This window comes from Carcharodon carcharias, chromosome 11 (assembly GCF_017639515.1).
Source record: "Carcharodon carcharias isolate sCarCar2 chromosome 11, sCarCar2.pri, whole genome shotgun sequence".
Lineage (NCBI taxonomy): Eukaryota > Metazoa > Chordata > Chondrichthyes > Lamniformes > Lamnidae > Carcharodon > Carcharodon carcharias.
In genome coordinates, this window is record NC_054477.1 from 58887152 (window position 1) to 58913426 (window position 26275).

Sequence of the window (26275 nt, forward strand, 5' to 3'; positions counted from 1 at the left end):
CAGGGTGGAGTGTTAAAATGGCACGCGACAGGGAGGTTTGAGTCTTTCTTGCGGACAGACCGCAGGTGTTCTGCAAAGCGGTCGCCCAGTTTACGTTTGGTCTCTCCAATGTAGAGACCACATTGGGAGCAACAAATGCAGTAGTCTAAGTTGGGGGAAATGCAAGTGAAATGCTGCTTCACTTGAAAGGAGTGTTTGGGTCCTTGGACGGTGAGGAGAGAGGAAGTGAAGGGGCAGGTATTGCATCTTTTGCATGGGCATGGGGAGGTGCCATAAGTAGGGGATGAGGAGTAGGGGGTAATGGAGGAGTGGACCAGGGTGTCCTGGAGGGAATGATCCCTATGGAATGCCGCCAGAGGGGTGAAGAGAAGATGTGTTTGGTTTTGGCATCATGCTGGAGTTGGCGGAAATGGCGGAGGATGATCCTTTGAATGCGGAGGCTGGTGGGGTGATAAGTGAGGACAAGGGGGACCCTATCATGTTTCTGGGAGGGAGGAGAAGACGTGAGGGCGGATGCGCGGGAGATGGGCCAGACATGGTTGAGGACCCTGTCAACGACCGTGGGTGGAAAACCTCGGTTAAGGAAGAAGGAAATGTCAGAGGAACGGTTTTTGAAGGTAGCATCATCAGAACAGATACGACGGAGGCGTAGGAACTGAGAGAATGGGATGGAGTCCTTACAGGAAGCGGGGTGTGAGGAGCTGTAGTCGAAGTAGCTGTGGGAGTCGGTAGGCTTGTAATGGATATTGGTGGACAGTCTATCACCAGAAATTGAGACTGAGAGGTCAAGGAAGGGAAGGGAAGTGTCAGAGATGGACCACGTGAAAATGATGGAGGGGTGGAGATTGGAAGCAAAATTAATAAATTTTTCTAAGTCCCGATGAGAGCATGAAGCAGCACCGAAGTAATCATCGATGTACCGGAGAAAGAGTTGTGGGAGGGAGCCGGAGTAGGACTGGAACAAGGAATGTTCCACATACCCCATAAAGAGACAGGCATAGCTGGGGCCCATGCAGGTACCCATAGCCACACCTTTTATTTGGAGGAAGTGAGAGGAGTTAAAGGAGAAATTGTTCACTGTGAGAACAAGTTCAGCCAGACGGAGGAGAGTAGTGGTGGATGGGGATTGTTCGGGCCTCTGTTCGAGGAAGAAGTGGAGAGCCATCAGACCATCCTGGTGGGGGATGGAGGTGTAGAGGGATTGGACGTCCATGGTGAAGAGGAAGCGGTTGGGGCCAGGGAATTGGAAATTGTTGATGTGACGTAAAGTGTCAGAGGATTCATGGATGTAGGTGGGAAGGGACTGGACAAGGCGAGAGAGAAGGGAGTCAAGATAAAGAGAAATGAATTCCATGGGGTAGGAACAGGCTGACATGATCGGTCTACCGGGACAGTTCTGTTTGTGGATTTTGGGCAGGAGGTAGAAGCGGGCCGTCCGAAGTTGGGCGACTATCAGGTTGGAAGCTGTGGGAGGAAGATCTCCAGAGGAGATGAGGTCAGTGACAGTCCTGGAAACAATGGCTTGATGTTCAGTGGTGGGGTCATGGTCCAGGGAGAGGTAGGAGGAAGTGTCTGCAAGTTGACGCTCAGCCTCCGCGAGGTAGAGGTCAGTGCGCCAGACAACAACAGCACCACCCTTGTCAGCGGGTTTGATGACAATGTTGGGGTTGGACCTGAGAGAACGGAGTGCAGTAAGTTCAGAGAGAGACAGATTAAAATGGGTGAGAGGAGCAGAGAAATTGAGACGACTAATGTCACACCGACAGTTCTCAATGAAAAGATCAAGAGAGGGTAAGAATCCAGAGGAAGGGGTCCAGGTGGAGGGAGAATATTGGAGGTGGGTAAAAGGATCCGTTGAATGGGGAGAGGACTCCTGCCCAAAGAAGTGAGCATGGAGACGCAGACGGCGGAAGAAGAGTTCAGCATCGTGCCGAGCCCAAAATTCATTGAGATGAGGGCGTAAGGGTATGAAACTAAGTCCTTTGCTGAGCACTGAACGTTCAGCGTTGGAGAGGGGAAGGTCGGTGGTATAGTGAATACACAGCCAGGGCTGGGATTGGACGATGGGGTCGGGATGGAGGGACAGTCAGGGGTGGAGGGTCCTAGATGGGGGTTGGTGTTGATGAGTTGTTGGAGCTTGCGTTCCTTAGCACTTAAGAGAAAGAGAAAAAGTTTCTTGTTGAGGCGTCGGATGAGACGAAGAATAAAATGAAACTGGGGGCACGTGCAACTTTGAAAAAGGTTGCAGCAGTGCTGCTGGAGGGAGAGGTCGAGTTGTGTTCATATGGCGGCGCATGGCACTGACTGTGGATCTCAGAATGTGATTATTTCAGTCACTGATTCCCACACCACACTGTTAAAGCACAGTCCTCAGGGAGAAGTAGAAAAGCTGCCTGACTCCTAGAACAAAACAACAGCGTACACTACAGGCCAACATGAACTCTCCAAATAGTTGTGGTTGCTCTCTCTCTCCCCCACCCCAGTGGATTTTTGGGATTCCAGGCAATTTTTGTTGGCCCCAATGCTGTCAACTTCACAGCTGTGATGACTGTCACTTTAAGATCAGTTCAACTGAGTCAGGGGTCAAGTGCTTTATACAACCATTGTGTGGCTAGCGCAGGGAAATAAATTCTAGGGAGGGGTTCCCTAGGAAGGGATGGCTTTATGTAGAGCTGGCTGGATACAAGCAGCCACGGAAGCTCTCGTGTAAATAAAGTTCGTTTTGTTTGACTAAGAAGCCTCCCAGAGCATGTTTCTACAACAACCAGCATCAAAGTTTGCATTTTGAACAGCGGAAAGACCACAGGACTCAGACAATGGTTTGACTAACTGCAAGTCATAACAGCCAGGCCACGGCATCTGTAGAACCTGTGTTTCAGGGCCCAGAGAACCATTTGCCTCCCCAAAGTAGAGCAGGATACATTAAAAATGGCAGGAAAAGGTCTTTGTTCTGTATCCTCTCTTCTATTTCAGACTTGTAGTTGGGTGAGAAGCACTACAAATAACAGGATTTCGTTAACTAAGTTTTTAAATTTATGCAACATGGAAACATAGAAATTTAAACAAAAAAGTGCACAATGGAATTTAAATCACTTGAGTGATTGTCAGATATTTCTTTAAGCATTCCCATTGTACCTGACTTTCTCAAATATTCTCTGCAATCAACCATAAAATCAGGGAACCTCTAAAGTTGCTCGTTTCATTCAATACTCAACCTTTAATTTAGTTCACAGCCACTACAGAAAAATACACCTATAAGAACATTCTTTAAGTCTGTAGTATTATCATTTACAACTTGGTTCCTTTGGAAGACACATATTAAACCATAACAGTGATCTGTAATGTGTAACCACTTGTTCAGGTATTACAAAGTAACCAGCTGTGTTGGGATATCACCAGATTTAAATCCAATATCAACGGCTGTGGCACTGCACAGTGACCCCAACATCCTTAGGCTGAGGTCTAACCAGTGAATTGTATAGGTTTATCATAATCTTCTTGCTTTTGTACTCCATGCCTCTATTTATAAAGCCATATTTCTTTTAAAACAGCAGCCGTATCAACTGCTCCTGCCAGCTTCAAAAATTATTTCATATGAATCCCCAGGTCTCCCCGTTCCTGCACCTTCTTTAAAATGAACTATTTATATTCCCTTTCTTTAAAGTTCCCTCAACATAGTTGTTTTCGTTTTTAGCTTTGACAACAATATTGAATTTAATGATCACGGGACCCCAAGTGCAAATTAATCTCCAGGACCAAGCCATGCTGCATCAATAAAGACACTTCATCTCTTTTTGTAGGTCTATATTTGCAAATCATTGCACGTCCTCTTCTTTCAGCTCAGTTAGGGCCCTACGAGGAGACAGACGACTACACCGCAGTGAGACGAAGACCAAGGTGAGTAGCGAATTAAGTTTACATGGGATTTCGGTGCTTGGGGTAAAGAGGTCTGGTATACATAGGAATTATCCTCAGTTAATTAAGTAATTAAATAACATAAGTAATAATGGAAAGACAGGTGTTATGTTGCACTCTGGAATTTGGGAGCTTTTGGACACCCAAGGCGATCCAGGACAATCACTTCTGCAGAAATTGTAAGCGGCTACAGGAATTCCGGGTCGGGATTATTGATCTGGTAGCCAAACTGCAGATACTGCGCAACATAAGGGAGAGGAGAAGCACCAGGACACTTTATTCTGGAAGATGGTCAGGCATCTTAGAATAAGGTTGTCTGTTTTGGTCAGCAGTGAGGGACAGGAGGATGTGACCATGAGTGAGGCAGGTAATGACAGCATGCAGACAGTAGTGGAAGAGCCATAGACTTTGCAATTGTCAAACAGGTTTGAGGTGCTCACAACCTGTGTGGATGAAAGCGAGTTCTGCAAGGTGGATGAGCAGGCTGGCCATGGCACCATGCTACAGGAAACGGCTCAAGCAGGGGGAGCAAACAGAAAGGCAGTGGTAGTAGAAGACAGTATAGTGATTGACACTGCTCTCTGCACCATAGGGTGAGAGTCCAGAAGGCTGTGTTGCCTGCCCAGTGCCAGAGTTCAGGGCATCTGCTCAGGGCTGGAGAGGAACTTGCAGTGGGAGGGGCAGGATCCAGCTGTCATGTAGGTACCAATGACATAAGTAAGTCAAGGAAGGAGGCTCTGCATAGTCAGTATGAGTAGCTAGGTACCAAATTAAGAAGCAGAACCTCAGAGGTAATAATCTCTGGATTACATGAGCAACGTGTAAATTGGCATATGGCAAATAATCTTAGAGAGATGAATGCATGGTTCAAAAGACTGGTGTGGGTGAAATGGGTTCCAGTTTGTGGGGCACTGGCAGCAGTACTGGGGAAAGTGGGAACTGTACCGTTGTGATGGTCTATGCCTGAACCATGCTGGGACGAGTGTTCTAGTAAATCGCATAATTAGGGAAGTAGGGAGGTCTTTCAACTAGACAAGAAGGCTGAGTAGTCAAGCTTGGGTAGATTTGGCAAATTAAGGGGTAGATTCAAGGCTGGAAACCATAATAGCAATAAGGGAAATGAGGGTCATAGAATAGCTGGAAGGGGCAGGAAGATAAAACCTAACAATACACCAATGGTCAAGACTGGACGTTACAAAGATAACAAAAAGAATAGGAAGTTAGGTAAAGGTGGAGGGGTAGTACTGCTAATCATGTTGCATTGGTGCAACAGTTAGGGATGACCTTGGTTCAGGAGATCAGAATGTAGATTCTGTTTGAGTGGAGGGGAGGAATAATGGGGAAAGAAGTCACTGGTGAGAGTGGTCTACAGACCCCATAACAGTAAACACAATTTAGGACAAAGTACAATAAAAAATATTGGAAGTTTGTGATAAAGGACGGCTATAATCATGGGTGATTTTAGTCTACCTATAAACTGGAAAAATCAGATTGGCAGTCATAGTCTGGATGAGGAGTTCATAGAATGCTTTCAAGATAGTTTCTTAGAGCAACATGTTCTGTAACTAACCATACAGCAGGTTATATTAGACTTGGTATTGTATAATGTGACAAGATTAATTAATGACCTCAGAGTCACCCTTAGGTAGCAGTGACCACAATGTGATTGAATTTTACATCCAGTTTGAAAGGGAGAAGAGTGAGTCTAAGGCTAGTATTTTAAACTTAAATAAGGGCAACTATGTGGACATGAAAGCTGAAGTGAACTGGGATACGAGGCTACGGGATAAATCATATAGAAAAGCAGTGGCTGAGATTTAAGGGATATTTCAAAACACTCAGAATAAGTATATCCCTAAGATAATGAAAAATTCTAAAGGGAGGACCCACCATCCGTGATTAACTAACGAAGGAAAACATCAAACTTAAGGAAAAAGCATTTAACGGTGCAAAGTCAAGTGGCAGGTCAGATGATCGGTCAGAATGTAAAGAACGGCAGAGAATGACTAAAAGGTTAATCAGGAGTAAGAAATTAGTCTATGAGAGGATGCTAACTAGAAATGTAAAAATGGATAGCAAGAGTTTCTGCAGGTACTTTATAAGGAAAAGGGTAAAGAGAGTGTTGGTCCTCTAGAGAGTGACAATGGGGAGTTAATAATAGATAATAAGAAAATGGCTGATAAAATGAACAAGTAATTTGCTTCTTTCTTCACCACAGAGGATACAAAAAACATTATAGTAATAGCTGTAAATCAGAAGGTGGAAGGGAGAAGGAAATTTGGTGAAATTACAGTCACTAGGGAAGCGTTACTGAGCAAGCTGAGCAGGCTGGCAAGTCTCTGGGTCCTGATGGACTTCACCCTAGGGTCTTAGAAGAGGCGGCTGAGGTAGTCGATGCGTTGGTGTTAATTTTCCAAAATTCCCTATATTCTAGAAAGATTCCATCAGACTGGAAAGTAGCAAATACAACCCCTTTATTCAAGAAGGGAGGGAGGCAGAAAACAGGGAACTGTAGGCCAGTTAGCTTGATGTCTGTCACGGGGAAAGTGTTAGAATCGATGATTAAGGAGGTTATGGCTGGGCACTTAAAAAAACTCAAGGTAATCGGGAAGAGTAAGCATGGTTTTGTGAAAGGGAAATCATGTTTAACCAATTTATTGGAGTTCTTTGAAGGAGTAACATGCGCTGTGGATAATGGGGAGCCATAGACGTGCTGCTCTTGGATTTCCAGAAGGCACTTGATTAGGTGCCACATCAAAGGTTATTGTGGAAAATAAAAGCTCATGGCGTGGAAGTTACATATTAGCATGGACAGAAGATTGGCTGGCTGGCAGAAAACAGGTTATGCATAAATGGGTCTTTTTCTTTTTTGGCAGGATGTGACGAGTGGAGTCCTGCAGGGACTGGGGCCTCAACTTTTTACAATTAATACTAATGACTTAGATGAGGGGAGTGAAGGCGTGATAGCTAAATACGCAGATGACACAAAGACATGGAGGAAAGTATGTTGTGAAGAGGATATAAGGAGGTTGCAGACAGATATAGATAGGTTGATTGAGTGGGCAAAAGTATAGCAGATGGAGCATAATGTGGGAAAATATGAAGTTGTTCACTTTGGTAGGAAGAATAAAAAGCAGAGTATCACTTAAATGGAGAACGGCTGCAGAATTCGAGCTGCAAAGGGATCCAAGTGTTCCAGTGCATGAGTCACAAAAAGTTAATATGCAGATACAACAAGTAATTAAGAATTAATGGGATGTTATCCCTTATTACAAGAGGAGTTGAACATAAAAGTAAGGATGTTAAGCTTCAGTTATACAGAGCATTGGTGAGGCCACATCTCGAATATTGTGCGCACGCGCAGTTTTGGACCCCTTGTTTAAGGAAAGATGCAAATGCGTTGGAGACGATTCAGAGGGGGTTTACTTGATTGATACCTGGAATGAGCGGGTTGCCTTATGATGAAAGCTTGGACAGGCTGGGCTTGCTTCCATTGGAGTTTAGAAGAGTGAAGGGTGACTTGATTGAATTATATAAGATCCTGAACGGTATTGACAAGGTAGATGTGGAAAGGATTTTTCCTAGGTGAGTCCAGAACTAGGGGGCACTGTTTTAAAATTAGGGGTTGCCGTATTAGGACAGAGATGAGAGGAATTTTTTTTTCTCTCAGAGGGTTGTGTGACTTTGGAACACTCTGCCTCAGAAGTTGGTGGAGACAGGGTCATTCAATATTTTTAAGGCAGAGGCAGTTGATTCCCTTGCCTAACAAGAATCTAAGTTTATCAGGGTAGAAGGGAACATGGGTTTCAAAACACAAACAGATCAGCCATGATCTTAATAAATGGTTTGAAGAACCGAATGGCCTAGGTCTGCTCCTATTTCATATGTTTGCATGTTGGCCATCCTCCGCTATTAGCATTTTACTAAGATGCTAAAAGTATCAATATTCAGGTAAGTCACACAACTAACTTCAATGCCTGATTCTTAATGGTTAAAATTGAGACCAAGTAGAAAGGACACAAGCTTAGAGGTATTGAAATTAAAAGAAAAAAAACTGATGTTGGAAATTGTACAAGATAGTGGGTAGGCCACAGTTGGGAGTAGTACTTGCAGTTCTGGGGTTGCACTATATAGAAAGCATGTTAAAGTCAGTTAAAACAGAAAAAACAATAATAATAGAAAAAACAGAGCAGCCAAGGGGCTAAAGCAGCAGGGCTTCGGGGCCAAGGGGCTAAAGCGGCGGGGCTTCGGGGCTAAAGCAGCGGGGCTTCGGGGCCGAGCAGATAAAACAGCTAACCGTCGTCAGGAACCAGTCAGAGCTCAGAATGAAATATCAAGGTATGACATCACAGGGAAACAGGTAGATTGATTGGCTGCTGAGTATTTTCTATTTATGTAATCTAAACTAGGAATTTCAATTGGGGTAAGAAGATTAATTGAAATAATAATATAAGTATAAGCAAGGCTAGGCGTATTAATAAAAATTTAATTAAGAAAATAATTAATTAGCTAATTATAACAGAATAGCGATGTCTGGCAGTTGATGTGCTATAACTGCAGTATGTTGGAGCTGGTGGTCATCAGTGTGATCCAAGGCAAACACATCTGCAGTAAGTGCCTGCAGCTTGAGGAACTTCACCTCAGAGTTACTTAGCTGGAGTCTGAATCATCAAACACTTGGATCTATCGAAGGGGGGAAAGTTACTGGGCGCTTTGTTCCAGAAGGCAGTCACAATCCTAAGGCTAGGGTCTTCTGATTTTGTCCATGGTCAGGGACAGATGGGTGTGACTATGAGTAAGTAGGTATGGCGATCGAGAAGGTAGAAATGGAGGATCCTCAGCCTTTGCAATTACCCAACAGGTTTGAGGTTGCTGGAAAAACTCAGCAGGTCTGGTAGCATCTATGGAGAAAGAAACAGAGTTAATGTTTTGTGTTCAATATGACTCTTCTTCAAAGGTCATATTGGACTCGAAACATTAACTCCGTTTTTCCACTGATGCTGCCAGACCTAGTGGGTTTTTCCAGCATTTTCTGTTTTTCTTTCAGATTTCTAGCATCTGCAGCTTTTGATTTATGGTTCTTGCATCTTGTATGGATGAGATTGGGGAATGCAAGGTGAGTGAATGAACTCATGATGGCAACATAGTACAGGAAGCCATTCAAGTGGGGGGAGTGAATAGGAATGTAGTGGTAGTAGAGGATAGTTTGGTCAAGGGAGTAGACACAGTTTTCTGTACCAGTCAGTAAGAGTCCCAAAGGCTGTGTTGCCTGACCAGTGCCAGGGTTCAAGGTATCTGCTTAGGGTGGAACAGAAACTTGCAATAGGAGGGGTAGGATCCAGTTGTCATGGTCCACGTAGGTATCAACAACCTATTACATAGTTAATAACATCTAGATTATTGCCCGAGTCACGAGCAAAATGGTAGGATAAATATGATTAGGGATTTGAATGCATGGTTCAAAGATGGTGTTGGAGAAATGGATTTTGATTCATGGGGCACTGAGATCAGTACTGGGAAAAGCAAGAGCTGTACCGTTGGGATGCTCTTCATCTGAACCGTGTTGGGACCTGTGCTCTGGTGAGTTGTTTAACAAGGATGGTAGAGAGGGGCTTTAAACAAAATACTGGGGGTGAGGGATCATGCGAGGGAGAATGTAGTAAACTAAGGGGAAAGGACAAGGCAAGAGAACAAGATAGCGATAAGGATAACGATAATCAGAGCATGGTAGGAAGGGACAGAGTGTACAAATTTAAGCGTGCACTAGCAGTTAAGACCAGAGTTTACAAAAATAGTTAAAAGAAAGCTCTATACCTAAATGCACGTAGCATTTGTAACAAAATGGGTGAATTGTCAGCTCAAATGGAAAAAAATTTGTATAATCTGATAGACATTGCAGAGGAGTGGCTGCATGGTGACTAAGGCTGGGACCTGAATATTCAAGGATACTTGACCTTTCACATAGGAAGCTAGGAAAAAGTGGTGATGTGGTTCTGTTATTTAAGGATGACCTTAGTACAATATGAGAAATGACCCTTAGTTCCAAAGATCAAGATGTAGAATCAGTTTGGGTACAGATAAGAAATAGCAAAGGTCACTTGGAAGAGTAGTTTGTAGGTCCCCTAACAGTAACTACGCTGTAGGAATGGGTATACAGGAATAAATAATGGAGCATGTAAGAAAGGCATGGTAATTATCATGGGTGATTTTAACCTACATATAAATTGGACAAATCTGATTGGTAATGGTTACTTGGAAGATAAGTTCATAGAGTGTTTTCGGAGCAATTTCTTGGAGTAGGACATTCTAGAGCCAACTAGAGAGGAGGCTGTTCTAGACATGGCAATGTGCAATGAGATAGGATTAGTTAATGACCTCATAATAAAGGAACCTCTATGCAGCAATAATCATAACATGAGTTAATTCAGTTTGAGGGAGAGAAGAGTGGGTCCAAGACTAGTGTTTTTAAATTAAATAAACAAAGGTATGAAGACAAAGCTGGCTAAAGTGAACTGGGAAGTTAGGTTACGGGATAGTTCAGTAGAGATGCAATGCCAGAAATTTAGGGAAATATTTCCTAACACAGAGCAAAGATATATTCCAGTGAGAAAGAAAGACTCTAGAAGATGCACTATCTGTGGCTAATTAAGTAAGCTAAAGGTAGCATTATATCTACGAATGGTAGGTCAGAGGGTTGGACAGATTTAAAAACCAGCAAAGAATCACGAAAAAAAAGGGACAAATTAGAGTATGAGAGAAAGTCAGATAGAAAGAGTTTCTACAAGTATTTAAAAAGGAAAAGAGTAACTAAAGTGAGCATTGGTAGTTTAGAAAGTGAGACTGTGGAATTAATAATGGGACATAAGGAAATAGCAGAAGCATTTAATAGATATTTTGTGTCTGTCTTTGCTGTAGAAGCCACAAATAACATCCTAGGAATACATATAAATCAAGAGGTGAAAGGAAGACATGAACTTAAAACAATTACAATCACCAGGGAAAGGGTACTGAGAAAATAATTAGAACTGGCAAGTCTCCAGAACCTGATGGCCTGTATCGCAGGGTCTTAAAGAAGTGGTTGCGGAGATAGCAGATGCGCTGGTTGTAATTTTCCGAAATTCCCTAGATTCTGGAAAAGTCTCATCAGCTTGGAAATTAGCAAAGTGGGCTTGGTGGTAACGCCTCTATTCAAAAAAGGAGGGAGACAGAAAGCAGTGAACTACAGGTCGTTAGCCTAACATCTGTCATAGGCAAAATGCTACAATCTATTATTAAGGAGGCTATAGCAGGGCATTTGGAAAATCTCAAAGCAATCAGGCAGTCAGCGCAGTTTTGTGAAAGAGAAATCATGGTTGACTAATTAATTGGAGTCCTTTGAGAATATCAGGCAATGTGTATAAAGGAAAACCTGCATGGATAAAGGGGTGTACTTGGATTTCCAAAAGGCATTTGATAAGGTGCCACATCAAAGGTTACAGGGTTGAGACACAGGCAGATCAGGCATGATCTTATCAAATGGTGGAACTGACTCAAGGGGCTGAATGGCCTACTCCTGCTCCTAATTTGTATGAACTAGAGGCTATAGTTTATGAAGAAAGAATGAAAATATTTGGGATTTTCACCTGAATGCTGAAAGTGGCTAAAGAAGAATCTATTAAAGGTTTTGAGACGGAAGCAATGAAAACTCAATCACACCGGCTGGCAAATTGGTAAGGAGACACAATCTTTAAATCATCTTTGGAAATTTGAAGGGGGAAGTTAGAAATTTTGCGCCTCTCCCTTGGCCTTTGGATGGTAATTAAAGTGAAATGGTTTACAGAGATAATGGAAGTGTAATTTACCTTGACCCCTTTTCCAACTCTTTTAATCTATACTGGAGTGAAATTTGTCTTGGATAGTTATGGAAACGAGCGGCAGCTAATCGGCAGTCCATTTTTACACTCTTCCGTTCAAGGTAAAAATGTGCTATCAATTTGCTATTGCCTAAGTCAAACTTCACTCCCAATATACGTGAAGTAAGAGCTAGATAAGTTTTTGAAAAAGAATTATAAATAGAAATAGGGAACTGGGCAACAGGTATTGTGGAGAAGATCAGTTGTAGCTTTAGCGCAAACATTGGTCAAATAGCCTCTTCCTATTCTGAATTTTTTAATGTATGATTTTGCAGCATCCTTATATTTGCACAAAATCTGTCTAGCTTCTTGATACCCGGTGATTTATCCACTCAAGTTACAATAACATTTTCAGACCAAATCTAATTTTTATCAATTTTTTAATACACTCTAGTACAAGTGCATTCTCACTTCTACCCCTTCCTGCACTGGCTGTAGACAGTCATTCAATGTCCTCCCTCTGCTTCTCTATTTCCGTGTCTGTGCAGTAGCACTGGAACCATCTCCCATTTAATTTAATTTACTATTGTTAAATTAAAATATTTTATGTATCTGATTTCAGCTTTAATCTTTCTCGTCTCCCCAGAATTCTGTTTGCACATAATTTTCATTTTAGGGCTGTAACTTCCGAGTTCCCCAGAGTTGTACTGGGGGTGGAGGGGTACCCCTAAGATGTGCTGGGGAATCCTCCTCGGATGTTTCCAGGTAAAGTTTGCACAGCAATTGCCCTGAAGTGCAAACTTCCCCTGGGCAATTGCCCTGCACTGGAAGCTATCTGAAAATGCGATTTAAATCGCAGACTTTGGTTGGTCCTGGCTGGGTTACACCAGTAGTTACCCACAAAAGGTTAGAAGGATTAAAAACACTTCTAACTTCTGGGTAACTATTGTTAGAAGGATTAACACTTCTGGGTAACTATTCTATAGACCCAGACCAACCCACACCTACCTCCATACCCATGACACCCCAGAGGACTCCCCGCATTCCCCGACTACCACTTCCCATGGGACACACTCAACCACCCCATCCCCCTCCAACTACCGCACCCAAAGGACTCCAACCAGCCCCTCCCCCGACGGCCCAGGGGTCTCCCCCACCCTCCCAATGGGACTTCTCTCCCCACAACCTTGGCAGGCCTGAGTCTCACCGCTGCCACCCCATGCCCCCTAGAGGCACAACACCCTCTCCCCACCCCCGTGGCCTAACCAGAAGCCTGACATCCCCCCACCGCCACCTCAGGCCTGACCCCTCCCACCGCCACCCCTGAAGGCCTGACCCCACACCCCCCAAGGTCCAAACACCCCCCCACCAGGCCCCATCCTCCACAACCACCAGGCCCCAACTTGACCCGAGGCCCAAACTCCCTGCAACCCTCAGGGCCCAACACCCTCCCCCAACCTCCGATTCCCCCCACACCCCCAATTCTCCCCCAACCTCTGATCCCCCCAATCCCCCTGAATCCTATCCACTTACCTTAGACACTAACCTTCTCCCTGGACAGTCAAAGACCTTTAAACTTCCCTGGTTTACGGCAGCTGGTACCATAAAATTGGGGCATGGCCTCCTTCAGTTCGACTTTCCCACACTTTGATGCTAGGCCCTGGGGATGCGCTGCACTGCCTGGATCTCGACCGGCCTGAGTCAGAACCCCGGGCGAGATAAGATCAAAGAAAAATTAAGGTGAGAAATTGGGGACGGAGTGGCAATCTGACGCTTAGTGCCACTCCGAGGAAGTTCAGGCCGTTCATTTCAGTCAATTTGGAATCATAGAACTTTACAGCAAAAATGTTCATTCTGCTCACTATATCTCTCATTTTCCAAAAGAGCTACTTATTTAGTCCCAAACGCTTTCACCATACCTGTCAAAATTTGTATTTTCAACTTACCCATCTTCCTTGTAAAACTAATTATGGATTCTGTTTCCATTACTACTTCTGGCACAGATTTCTCTAAATTTTGTCCTTTTGATTACTTTAAATTTATGTGCTGCATTTTGCAGTATGAGAGAAGCAAGGGTACTAGTGCTGAACTCGAAGAACAATGCACACAAGGGTCTACTGACTTCTATGATGCAGACTTTCCTAGTTTCAAGTCAAGACAAGGAATCTCCCAGCAACAATGATGTCATCGAGTAGGGTAAGCAGCCAACCTCACTGAAGTGTTCTCACTGACAGCAGACCAAGTAGTAAATACCAATAAACCCATCACTTTTGATTTTTACATAGCAAAATAAATGATTGGAACATACAAATGGGATTAAAAATGTAACAAAATGTGTATTTATCATAAAGGAACAGTTAAGACATTCAACAAATAGAAAATTACCTTTTCAGAGCCAGTGAGGTTGTCTAGCAATAATTATTAACCTAGCCGTTAGAATCCAACTTACACATCATTTAACAAAGTGCAACTTTTTCAAGGGTTTTTACAGTGAGGTTAAGAGCCTAAATTCTCAGCAGTTCAATGATTCCTAATTGATTGCATTCGGGGGGGTGTGGAGAGGAGGATTGCAACAGCACACCCTCTGAAGAAACATTGTATCACTGACAACACCTTCTGGACATCTGCATTTCACTGTGCATGTGTGGATTCCAAAAGTTGCTGCGAAATTCAAAATAACGATGGTAAATACTGATAGTATTGCAATCATTACTACTTTAAAAACAAGGCTTTTGTCTTTTGAGTTACTGACTCAACAACACCTCACACTACTTTTGGTCTATTCTGTTATGATCAGACTTGATCCTATTGAATGGCGGAGCAGGCTTGAAGACCAAATGGCCCACTCTTGCTCCTATGTTCTAAAGACAACCCAGTTTATAATATTCTCTCAAACAGAAGGCTTCAAACATAACTGTTGCTCCTGTTTGATTTCTTCCCAGCAATGTCTAAACAAGTAACACTCATGGAAGTAATATTTGTGCCACACAGATATCGGGAAATGACCGCAAAAGTTTAACCACTTCTCTTTGACATTCAATTCCATTACCACTGTCAAATCCCGAACCAACACCACCCTGGGGATGGGGTGGGGTGGTCACCATTGAACAGAAACTTATCTGGAGCAGGCACATAAACACTGGGGCTACAAGAATTGGCCAGAGGCTGAGTACCCCAAAGCCTATCCATCACCTACAATGCACAAGTGAGGAGTGTGATGGAATACCTTCCATCTGCCTGGATGAATGCAGCTCCAACAACACTCAAGAAGCTTGATACCATCTAGGACAAATCAGCCTGCTTGATTAGCACTCTATCCACCACCTTAAACATTTAATTATTCCATTATCAAGACATTGTGGCTGCAATCTACAACATGCACTGCAGCTGCTCACCAAGGTTCCTTTGACAGTGCTTTCCAAACACTTGATCACTGCCCCCTGGAAGATCAAGGGCTGTAGGCACATGGGAATACTACTATTTGCAAGTTCACCTCCATGTTACACACCATCCTAACCTCAGGGATGAGAGCGGCTGAAGACAAAATTAGTGGCCAAAGAGGTCTGAAATTTTTTTGTGACAAGGAATCATGTAATTACAGCACTTTTTATGATCTGTGGTGAATGCAAATTTTTCTAGATCATTTCCAATGGGTGGAATTATTAGACTTCAAGTGTGTAGAAACATTAGTCTTTCCTGTGTTTGTCTTCTATTACCGTCAAGATTCTGAAAAAATGCATTTTAATCAAATCACCAAAGTGATCTCAGCATTTAATGTAATTAGTACAACAAGGTGATGTAAGTACATGAATAAATACCAGAACACGACCTATTTCTCTCTGTTTATCTTGTGCATGAATGATGGTTGAAGCAATTTCAACTTAAATTTTCGTAATTGAAGAAGAAATAAGGTGCAGGTTTAGTGCTTTCCTTGGGCTCCGAAGATTTAACTTGATTTTTGTTTATTTTAAATTTTGGTGTTGTCAAACGAGATTGGTAAGATAATTCAGAGTGACATGACATTGGCAAAATGGGCACCAGCAATAGGGGCATTTTTGGATCCAACTTCTCAATTATGTCCATGGAGGGAACTCCAGGCCATGATATAACATGCTGAACTTGATTTCCTTCGTCGCCCGATTTAAACAGTTGAACATACTGCAGTTCCAAAGGCAGATGTTGAAATCACAAGCTTAAGTAAGGCTTTATATAACTTGTAATCTATTATAAACATGTCAATTTTCATATGTAAACTGATAACAGCCAGCTCTACTTCACCATCACCTCCCTCAACCCTTCCACTTCCTCCGCTTGTTTGACATCCAGTACTGGATGAGCAGAAATTTCCTCCAAATAAATACTGGGAAGACTGAAGCCATTGTCTTCAGTCCCCAGGACAAACTTTTTTCCCTAGCTACTGATTTCATCCCTCTCTGAGGTATAACCAGACTGTCAGATCCTAAGTTGAGCTTCCAACTACATATCTGCATCATCACAAAGATTGCCTATTTCCACCTCTGTAACATTGCCCATTTCTACCTCTGTCTCACCTCATCTGCTGTTGCAACCCACATCCATACCTTTGTTACCTCTAGATTTGACTATTCTAATGCACTTCTGACAGGCTGAGGTCATCCAAAACTCTGCTGCATACATCCTTAATCATACCAAATCCTGTTCACCTATCACTCCTATGCTCACTAATCTATAATGGTTCCCAGTTATGCAACGCCTCCACATGACAAGCAAATCTCCTGGTAGGAGTAGCTACAAACAGGACAGGACAGGCACCTTAGGATATTTTATTACATTAAAGTCCTTTTATAAATACAAATTGCTATTATGTACATAAGAACTTTGAGTCACTGGAACTAATTTCTCCAAACATATGGTGGCAGCCACAATGTCCAAACTAATTTAAGCTAATTTCTAAAATAAATACTTTTGTTTTGCAAAGTTTGCTGAAAAAAATACAAATTGAATGCTCTATGTCTTCTGTCAAAGCAACTGTTTGTTAATTTTCAATGATGCAGCCACGTTCAACTTTTCTTACTGATCAATAAAGCTAAGCAGTTTTATAGGATACAGAGATTAGGGCATAAGCAGAGGAAAGGCCTACTACTTGGTGCTTTATAAACAAGAAAATGAGTCTGACACACAAAGGTTCAGCAAAACTGTCCCCCAACCCTAAACTCTCTCATATTGGTCCAAGGATGAGGCCTTCAGGGACAACAGTCTGAAAGGGGGGCTCTCGCCAGTTGTTACCTACAGGGGGTCTGGGGTTATTGGGCAAAGTTTTTTTTTCTCTCCCCAGGGTAGGCTTGACTTGGAAGTTGACAATGGATAATCATTAAGACTGTGAACTATGCTCACTCAAGCTTGGGAATGCTGACCCCAGCTGCTATCATATAGTTGAGAAGAATCCAAAGGTTGAATGTAGGAATTTCCTGATCGGCATAATTTGCTCAGAGAAATTCTGGGCCTTTGGGGTTTTAATTGGGCACTGCTTTAAGATTTTTGAATCGACTTGTTAATTCTAACTGAAATGCACAGGCTTTGGAACAGGATGACTCTTCCAAATAAAATTTTATTGAAGACACTCAAAGAAGCAGAAAAAACAATTTTATTGATAAGCTATGATGTGACACATAATTTAAAAATATTTTAATGCATTGGTTATCTTAAAAAAGGTGCCATTGGCAGGGGGAAAGGGGAAATAAAAGCTGCACTGTCACAAACTGAGCTGTATAGATGTTGGTTACCAAATCCCCAAAGCCTCTCCCTTTCCCACAGAATCCTTGAAGCCTCCTCCTTTCCGACAGAATCCCCGAAGGCTCTCCCTTTCCGACAGAACCCCAGAAGCCTCCTCCTTTCCCACAGAACCCCTGACGCCTCCTCCTTTCCCACAGAACCCCTGACGCCTCCTCCTTTCCCACAGAACCCCTGACGCCTCCTCCTTTGCCACAGAACCCCTGACGCCTCCTCCTTTGCCACAGAACCCCTGACGCCTCCTCCTTTGCCACAGAATTCCCGAAGCCTCTGCCTCACTGATTTCCTCCAAGTCAGCAGCCAAACTCAGGGGTATCCCACCTGCCCAACCTTCTCGTGCTCCAGGCCATATGCAATCTCACAATGGTCCCCGCACTATATGATGTTCACATACCGTGTTCAATTCCTCCCACCTCAACCAGCAGCCTGTGCACCATATCTGACAAAGCCACAGTCAACACAATGTACAGGCAGCCAGGGCATGCACATTGTGTACACACACATCCCCACTTCCACAGAAATAGCAAGTCAGTTCCCCTTCTATTTTTGGGCTTGGTTGCTCAGAGTTGCTTTTAAAATGTTTAAAGTGCAATATATTTCAGAAGTTGGGAAAAATTTTGAAGGATAGAATTCCATGACCCCAAAGTCAGAATTCTGTCAATTGGCGGAAATTTCTCATCCCTGCTGGCCTGGAAATAGGTTGTGTTCCTTCATCATCACTGAATCAAAATCCTGGAACTTCCTATCTACCAGCACTGTGGGTGTACCTAAACCACAAAGGCTGCAGGGGTTCAACAAGGCAGCTCACTAACATCTTCCCAAGGTTGTTAGGGATGGACAATGCAGTCATCCAAGGACATCCACATCCCCATGAATGAATAATAAAAAGGTCTTTGCTCTCATTTTCCTTTTCCATTTTGCTGCTTCAATCTTTGCTACACTATCACCTTAATTTTTAAATCTTTTCAATTTCCTCTTTTCAATTTTATAACTTTTTAAAAAGCATATGAAACAGTGAAAGATATTTTAAAATCATGAACGACTTGCGTTTTCAACAAGCACATTTTTTCTGGGCGAGCACAGGAAGAAAATTGTGGCAGTAACAAATAACAAAATGAGTTCTTTTAATCTTCTGACTTCACAATTAGTACTGGATGACGTAATTCATTCATCCAGTTAGACTTCATTGGTATTCCTGGGGCATTCTAGTAGTAGTGTGTACAACTGCAAACCCAGTAATGCATTCAATTTAAGCTACCGTTTTAATTTTATTTCTACTATCCAGAACCATCTATGGAAACAGTAATCATACACTGCATCCTTTCCCCTTTCCTTCCCTCTTTCAAGCAAGTATTAAATCTTACCACAGAATTCCATAGATACAGGATTCCTTTCCGCTTCAGCTATCATCTCTGCCATTGCAAGTATGTCTGCTTCAATCGGATTTGAAGGAACTTTCCTCTTTAGATCCTCTATTGTTTCAACTATCTTCTCAGCATTCCCTAGGGTAGTAGGCAGAAACACTGGAACAGGTACCTGCTCCAGACATATTTCATTAATTGTTGCACATCTTGTGACAAATAAGCTATCAATATGAAAAGAGAAAAGAGTGGCTAAAATTTAGGGAATTGAGGGAAAAGAGAAAAGTAAAACAACGGTTCTATTTATCCATTTCATTTACTCGAACTGTGTTTCTAATTTTTTAAAAAACTACCCATAGGGCTTATCTTCCGACATATTAAGTACATGTTTGAAGACTAAACTTACCGGTATAGGCATAGAGACAGGTACTGGATAGTTGTTACAATACATGTGCATAGGAATTGGTATATAGACTGGCACAGGGATAGGCACAGGAACCAACTGAGGCTTCCAATCCTCCTCTGAAATAAGCAAATATGAAATATATACAAATCTTCATGTTAGAGATATAGTTAAAAAATAAACTTCAGAAAGAGAGATGTGTATAAGAAAATGAGTGACAAAGACTGGGAAGAGAGAGAGGCAGGAGGGCAATAGTGTGTGCCATCAACTAATTTTCAGTGAATAAAAAGGTTAAATCTTGTCTTTGATGCTCATAATTGTTTTAAACTGTCTACGTTTTGACATCGAGACCTTGGCCTCTACTAAAAGCCTAGTTTTGGGGCTGAAGAGTTATTTTGACCTGGGACCATGCAAACTGAATCTGCAATGCACAATCTGAGCACGGGTAACATGCCTAATCTTCCAGAATGCATCAGGGTTCTCCAGTCAGCTGTACCAATGGAATATTTTTCTTCAGCATCTTCAACATCCTGCTCAGTAACTTTTTTTCAAATCTTGTTTTTCAAAATTATCAAATTTCAAAAGATTAAATGATGCAAGATTCTTTATTTTCCAAGCAGATGCCTTAATTAATGTAGTAATTATACAAATATTGTAGCTTTTATGTTGCGTTCTATGCACTTCAGAATATGTATTAAGATGAGCGATACACACACAAACACACATAGGCACATAAAGCAAGAAAGGCAGACATCATAATCAGATCTCTTTTAAGAAAGGCACATGTTGAAATTTGAAAACTAACAGGTCTTGAGGGAAGCAAATGGGAAGGGAGGATAGAATTAGGAGGTGAGAAGGGAAACTGGTTGATAGTGGGGGGAAGCTTCTGGTATCTTGCCACCTGCCCTTGGTAGAGACTGGACGTAGGAAGGAGTCAATACAATTGTAATGCTGAGTTGATAGTTCAATGGGGAGAGGGCTTGGATGGAGAGTTAAAAGAAAGAAGCTATAGTAGGGGACAGCATAGTTAGGGGGGGATAGATACTGTTCTCTGCAGACGAGAGCAAGGACCTCAAAAGCTTTGTTCTTAACTGGTGCCAGGATTAGGACATTTTCTCAGGGGTGCAAAGGAACTTTGAGTAGAGGGAGAAGGGTCCAGTTGTAGTGGTCCATGTGGGTACCAATGACCTAGGAAGGACTGAAAAAGAGGTTCCGCTAAGGGAGAATGACCAGATGGAGGCTAAATTAAGAAGTAAAACCACAAGATAATAATCTCTGAATTGCCATGTGCAAATTGGTACAGGGTAAATAAGATCAGAGATTGAATGCGTGGCTCAAAGACTCGTGTGAGAGAAATTGGTTGTGATTCATGCTGGACTGGCAGCAGTACAGGGGAAAGAAGAGGCTTTTAAAAAACATTCTTTCATGGGATATGGACATCACTGGCTAGGCTAACATTTATTGCTCATCTTTAATTGCCCTGGAGAAAGTGTTGGTGAGCCACCACCTTGAGCCACTGCAGTCTATATGGTGTAAGCACATCCATAGTGCTGTACTAAGGGAGTTCCGGGATTTTGACCTATCGCTAATGAAGCAAATGACGACATAGTTCCAAGTCAGAATGTTGTGTGGCTTGGAGGGGAACTTGTAGTTGGTGGTGTTGCTGTACATCTGCTGCCCTTGTCCTTCTAGGTGGTCGATGTCACAGTTTTGGAAGGTGCTGTCGAAAGAGCTTAGTTGGTGCAGTACATCTTGTAGATGGTACACACTGCTGCCACTAAGTGCTTGTGGTGGAAGAATGAATCCAAAGCTGGTTTATTCTCAACACAGCTCCTCAGTGCTAGAGACTTCCTAGTAGCTTCCACCCAGAATGTTCCAGCTGTATCTACTTATATTTAGATGGGAGAACCAATGCCCATCTTCTGTTTTAACTAGCAATTGTCTTTATCAAGGTAATTGCTATACAATGTGATTATTGATACATTGACAGATTCCCCCTCTTTTCCTTATAAATTAAAGCTTTGAAAAATTAAAGAACATTCTTTTCTAAACAAACAGAAGGAAAAATTGTCACATATTTTCATATTTATGGATCCCACATTTCCTTTACCAAATATATATAAACATTCATAAAGCAAAAAAGGTTTATTTCATTTCATCATTATAACATAAGAAGCCCCTCTTCTAATACATGTACTAATTTTTTAGTGCAGGCATTTCTTTTTATAAAACTGTCTGATTTGTGTCAACCCATCATATCTTAGAGATCTCTCTTTTCTCTAACATTTCTTTCATACTAGCTAGGTTTATTCTTAGCCTTTCTTCAGCAACACTTTTTGGGGAATGAACATTGCCCCAAAGAGATCGGTTCTCAACATAACATTCTACGGGCAAACTTTGCTCACATAGCCCCTTATATAATATTTCTGCCAGTATATTGGATAAGTAAACCCTCTATTGCTTCTACTAAGGCAAGTGTTTCAGTTGCTAAGGTACTTTTCATTAACCTTTTTATTTTCTTGGTCTCCCAAGCCAGAGGGCAACATTTATCATTCTTTCCTACTAAGAATATGATAAACCTTGCTGTGCTAGAATACTCATCTGGAAGATTAGCATGTGAAGCATCACTAAAAATGACCAACCTCGTATCTTCTGGTCCACCCAAAGCTGGAAACTTGAGTGTGCATCTTTCTGAATTTAATTTCTTTAATATTTAATTTGCTCTCAGAACTTCCTCAACTGTAGGGTGTTTCACCATAGTACTCAGCTCCAACACAGCATAACTAGCGTCAGGTCTAGTCTGAGTGCACAACCAGTTCAACTGCCCAATTAAGCTTTTTGATTGTTTTGTTTCTTCCTTGAAAGCAGAATCCTCTAACCCGACTTATTGGGATATGATTAACATTTTCTAGATAAAATTGTTGATTCAATGTCACTCCTGACTTGCTCTGCTTAATGCCTAAACCTATGTATTTAAAGGCCCCTGAAGCCTGACATCCGACCTTGAATTCCTTCTTTATCTTCTCGATTACCCATTGCTCAAATTCTACAGAGCCTCCCCACAGGAAATCATCAACATGCATGATAAAGATTCCAGCTAGTTTCTCCTTATGATACCAGTAGAACATCACAGGGTCTGTCTTTAACTAAATGTTACCCATTTTCAACAGGACAGACCTCATAGAAAAATACCATGCTCTTGACACATCATTCAATCCATAAACATACTTGTTCAATTTCTACAGCTTTCCTCCTACATCAACGGCTTCTTTGGATCATTTCAAAAACACTTCCCTTTAAAACTTCTTCCCCTATAAAAATGCAGCCTTTATGTCAGTTGATTTGTACTCCCAGGAATATGATGCTAAAATAGGTATAAAAAAACCTTCAAACTCAATTTCCCCGCAGTAGGCAAGTCCACTCTGACATCCTGATCGCCGAGTCTTTCTTCAAAGCCTCGGGCTACTACTCTCGCTTTAGCCTTATATATGCTGTCTGGGAGTACCTTTTCTATACAGATCCACCTGTGAGAAAAGGCTGGCTGTCATCTGTCAGGTAATTCAGTATATAAATTCCTTCCAAATCTGTTTGGCTTCCTTTATCAGCCTATTTTCCTGTTTATTAGCAGCTACTACAATCTCTTTGTGATAAGGACTTCTACTTCTATTGACATTCATAGCTTGCTCTTTAGTCCTCGTTCTTGTTAAGCTACGGCCTCTACTTACATTCCTCTTTCTTTCTGGACTACTACATGATCTTTCTCCCATGAGAGCAGAATCCTGTTTGCAAGTCTGTGATTTAATTCTGGGGTATTGATCACTGTCAGAATTCATACAGCTCCTTCTGGGTTTCCACATATTTACCTCAGTTTGCCAATTCATGGGTCTTGTCTCCTGTCCTTCATACTACACATTTAGTCAATGTTTGTATAAAGCCTGAGTGGCCTTTCCTGCTCTCCCTAAGAGGGTGGCATCCCACCACACACTGCTCCCTTCTGGCATGTATGTTACCTTTGTTCCTACTTTGATTAGTTGCCCTTTTGAACGAATAGCGTTATCCTGTATCTCAGTTTTACTTTGTTCATCATCAGTCAACCCTGTACCTGCTATAGTCTGCTTCTCATAGCTGTCTAGTGTGTATGTGCGTGGATGTGAAGTGCCTAGTACTTCCTCGCTTTCTATGTCCTATTCATAACCTGTAACAGTATAGTCAGGGCCAATTAACCTTGAAGAATGTACCATAACAGTTTGATTGCCGTGTTGTACAATTACTACTTTTCCATCACTCCCTATCACCTTGCCAGGATCTTTCCAGCCTTTCCTTTGGTGATATATCAAGTCTCCTTGTCCTTGTGGTACCGTAGGGCTTGCCGAATTTTCTCCGAAATCTCACCTTTAATGAAAGCTTTTCTACCTGCATGCAAAGCATTCAGATGAACAGAAAAAGTGGAGCTAATGCTAGCACCTTTTAGAGCAGTGGGAGCACCTGATAACACCAAAGATTTCTTCTGTACGTCCCCCCACCCAACCATTTGCAAAGAGCTTTTTGCATGCACTGCCCATGCTAGCGCTGTTTGCAATTTTCAATCTGGTTAATCAGCCAATATTTTATGTTACATGCAATCTATTACCACATGATTTTTTTGCAAAGACCGTTACTAAACGGGCTCTCAGCTGCATAACTAAGATGTTCAAATTTTCACACGTTTCGAAATTCCTCATTGGCCAATTCCCCACCATTTTCTGTCAGGAACTTCAATGGTGTTGCTAATGGTGTTCCTACCCATTTCTCCATGACCTTATCGACAACGGTCCTTTTGTCTTTACTATGTATTACAGTGAATAGGCTAAATCTGCTTGCCATATCTATTAAATGTAGTGAAAAAATACCCCAATCTTGCCCTAACCTTTTAAGTCGATTGCCACTGTGTCGTTAAACTCCCGAGCTTGTGGCAAGCTCACAACAGGTTGCAGTGGTGCTGACATTTAAGACAAATTTCACACCGAGCAGTGATTTGCTCAATAAGGTCATTGTATCCTTTATCAACCATTCCCGCATCTAAAAGTAGAGTCTTCAGTTTCTGTTGTGCCAGATGTGCAAACAACGTAACTTCCAGATGATAGTTTTGTCCACCAAATTCTTATTCCCAGCAGTTAACAAAATTTCATGAACTTCTTGATGAGAAATCTCTGGCTTCCTTAGTACCAGGCAGTAATGGCCTGAGTAAAATGTAGATCCACGTTTTCCAGAACATGACTGCTCTTCATGTCTAACGTCTCCTGAGCCTTTTTCATCACAGATCAACTTAGCAATAGCGGTATCTCGCTAAAAACCAAAATCAATACTGATAAACAGACTGATCCCTGTTATCTTACAAGGGAGGGCTACTCTTTTGGAGGATGTTAATGTGTTATCATCTCTGAACCTGAAGCAGGTAGAGCTTTCATACTCCTTGATCTCCCATCAGTCTGCCTCATCGAGAGACCCCAGATAGCAGTTAAGCCAGTCCATGACACACACTGTAGAAGTGCAACCACTGTCCAGGACTGCACAGTTGAAGGAATTGGCCATCAAGATACTCATCACTAGATTCAAACTTTCAGGTGACTAATGCAATTCCATCATGGCAGTCACCATCATTTTCAGTCTTAAAAGAATCCATCTTGAGGGTCACTTCAAAAATGTGATTATTTTGCTGTGGGCAGTTCATCGCATAATGATACTGGGAATCACACCGAAAACACCGATTTACCATTCCCTGTGTATTTTTTGGGTTTCAACGCCTACGGTCACCGTTCTAGATGCACTTTTTGTCCTGACTCTCAAATTGGCTAGGGTTATGACCGTTTTCAGACCTCCTGTCATTCACCCAGTCTTTGTATTGGAATCTTTGTCTAATAACTGGTTGACTGGAAATTCTTCCACCATAGAATCCTCCATCCTTTGTTTCATGGCATAGTTATTCGTATTTGCTGAGAAAGTGGCTGGGATCGACTGATTTCCCCAGAAATTTTTTTAGGGCAGCATCCATTTGATCTAGGAGAGATTCTTTCCCCCGGAATTGAACCCCTGTTATTGCTAAATGATTATCAATGTGGGAAATGCAAGCACAGTTCAGTAACTTAAACGCCAATACTGACTCTGGAATTTCAAGTTCAAATCTCTGTAGTCTCTTGTATCATTTATCGAAATCAATAATTTCTTTTTCCGTAGACTGATCATCTGATTTCCTAAATCTTTCAAATATTGTCCAAGCTTCATTTACTTCCAATAACTCATCCTTTTTGTAAAATTTATCCAAAAATTGTAACAGAAGTCCAATCCCTCTTCATGATCCAAATGATCCACTTTCCACTCTGAAAATACCTTACTCCTTATCTTACTTTTGGCAGGTGATGATAACGCCAAAGCCATACCTTGCTTCTTTTGGGGTATGGAAGTAACCACACCTCAACTTCAGCCTTCCACTGCTGATGAGGTTTAGAGTCAGAAAAAATTGGTGGATAGTCAAAGTTTGCAATTTTGCAACATCCTTCCACCAGTCCAGTTAAATTGTCTACAACAGTACATTTCTTTTCCCTCAGAGCATTTAGACAAAAAGCTTCATATATAGCAATCAATCACCAAAGCTTAATGTTCATCCTCTGCTATCACGTTACTCACAATAAGCGCTTGTGGTGGAAGAATGAATCCAAAGCTCGTTTATTGCTACACACTTCCTAGTAGCTTCCACCCAAGAGTGTTCCAGCTGTATCTACTTATACTGTTTAGGTGGGAGAACCAATGCCTATCACCTGTTTTAACTAGTAATGGTCTTTAACAAGGTAATTGCCATCCAATGTGATTATTGATACACTGACAGAGGGAGAATGTTGAAGGTGTTGGATAGGGTGCCAATCAAGTGGGCTGCTTGTCCCAAATGGTGCCAAACTTTTTGAATGTTGTTGGAGCTGCACCCAGGCAAGTGGGGAGAATTCCATCATACTCTTGACTTG

At 42.0% G+C, this 26275-nt stretch overlaps 1 protein-coding gene across 5 annotated transcripts in view; it reads right to left on the bottom strand.

Annotated features, from left to right (window-relative positions):
• The window catches only part of zmym2 (zinc finger, MYM-type 2), a 155743-nt gene that overhangs the window by 29669 nt on the left and 99799 nt on the right, over positions 1-26275 (bottom strand). For all 5 annotated transcript variants that reach the window (XR_005944404.1, XM_041198763.1, XM_041198764.1 and 2 more), the window contains 2 exons: positions 19284-19399; positions 18881-19052 (listed from right to left, as the gene is read on the bottom strand). Coding sequence is in view for 4 of the 5 variants with exons in the window: in XM_041198763.1 (XP_041054697.1) it covers positions 18881-19052; positions 19284-19399 (288 nt within the window). In the remaining variant the exon portion in view is untranslated. The remainder of the gene's footprint in view (positions 1-18880; positions 19053-19283; positions 19400-26275) is intronic.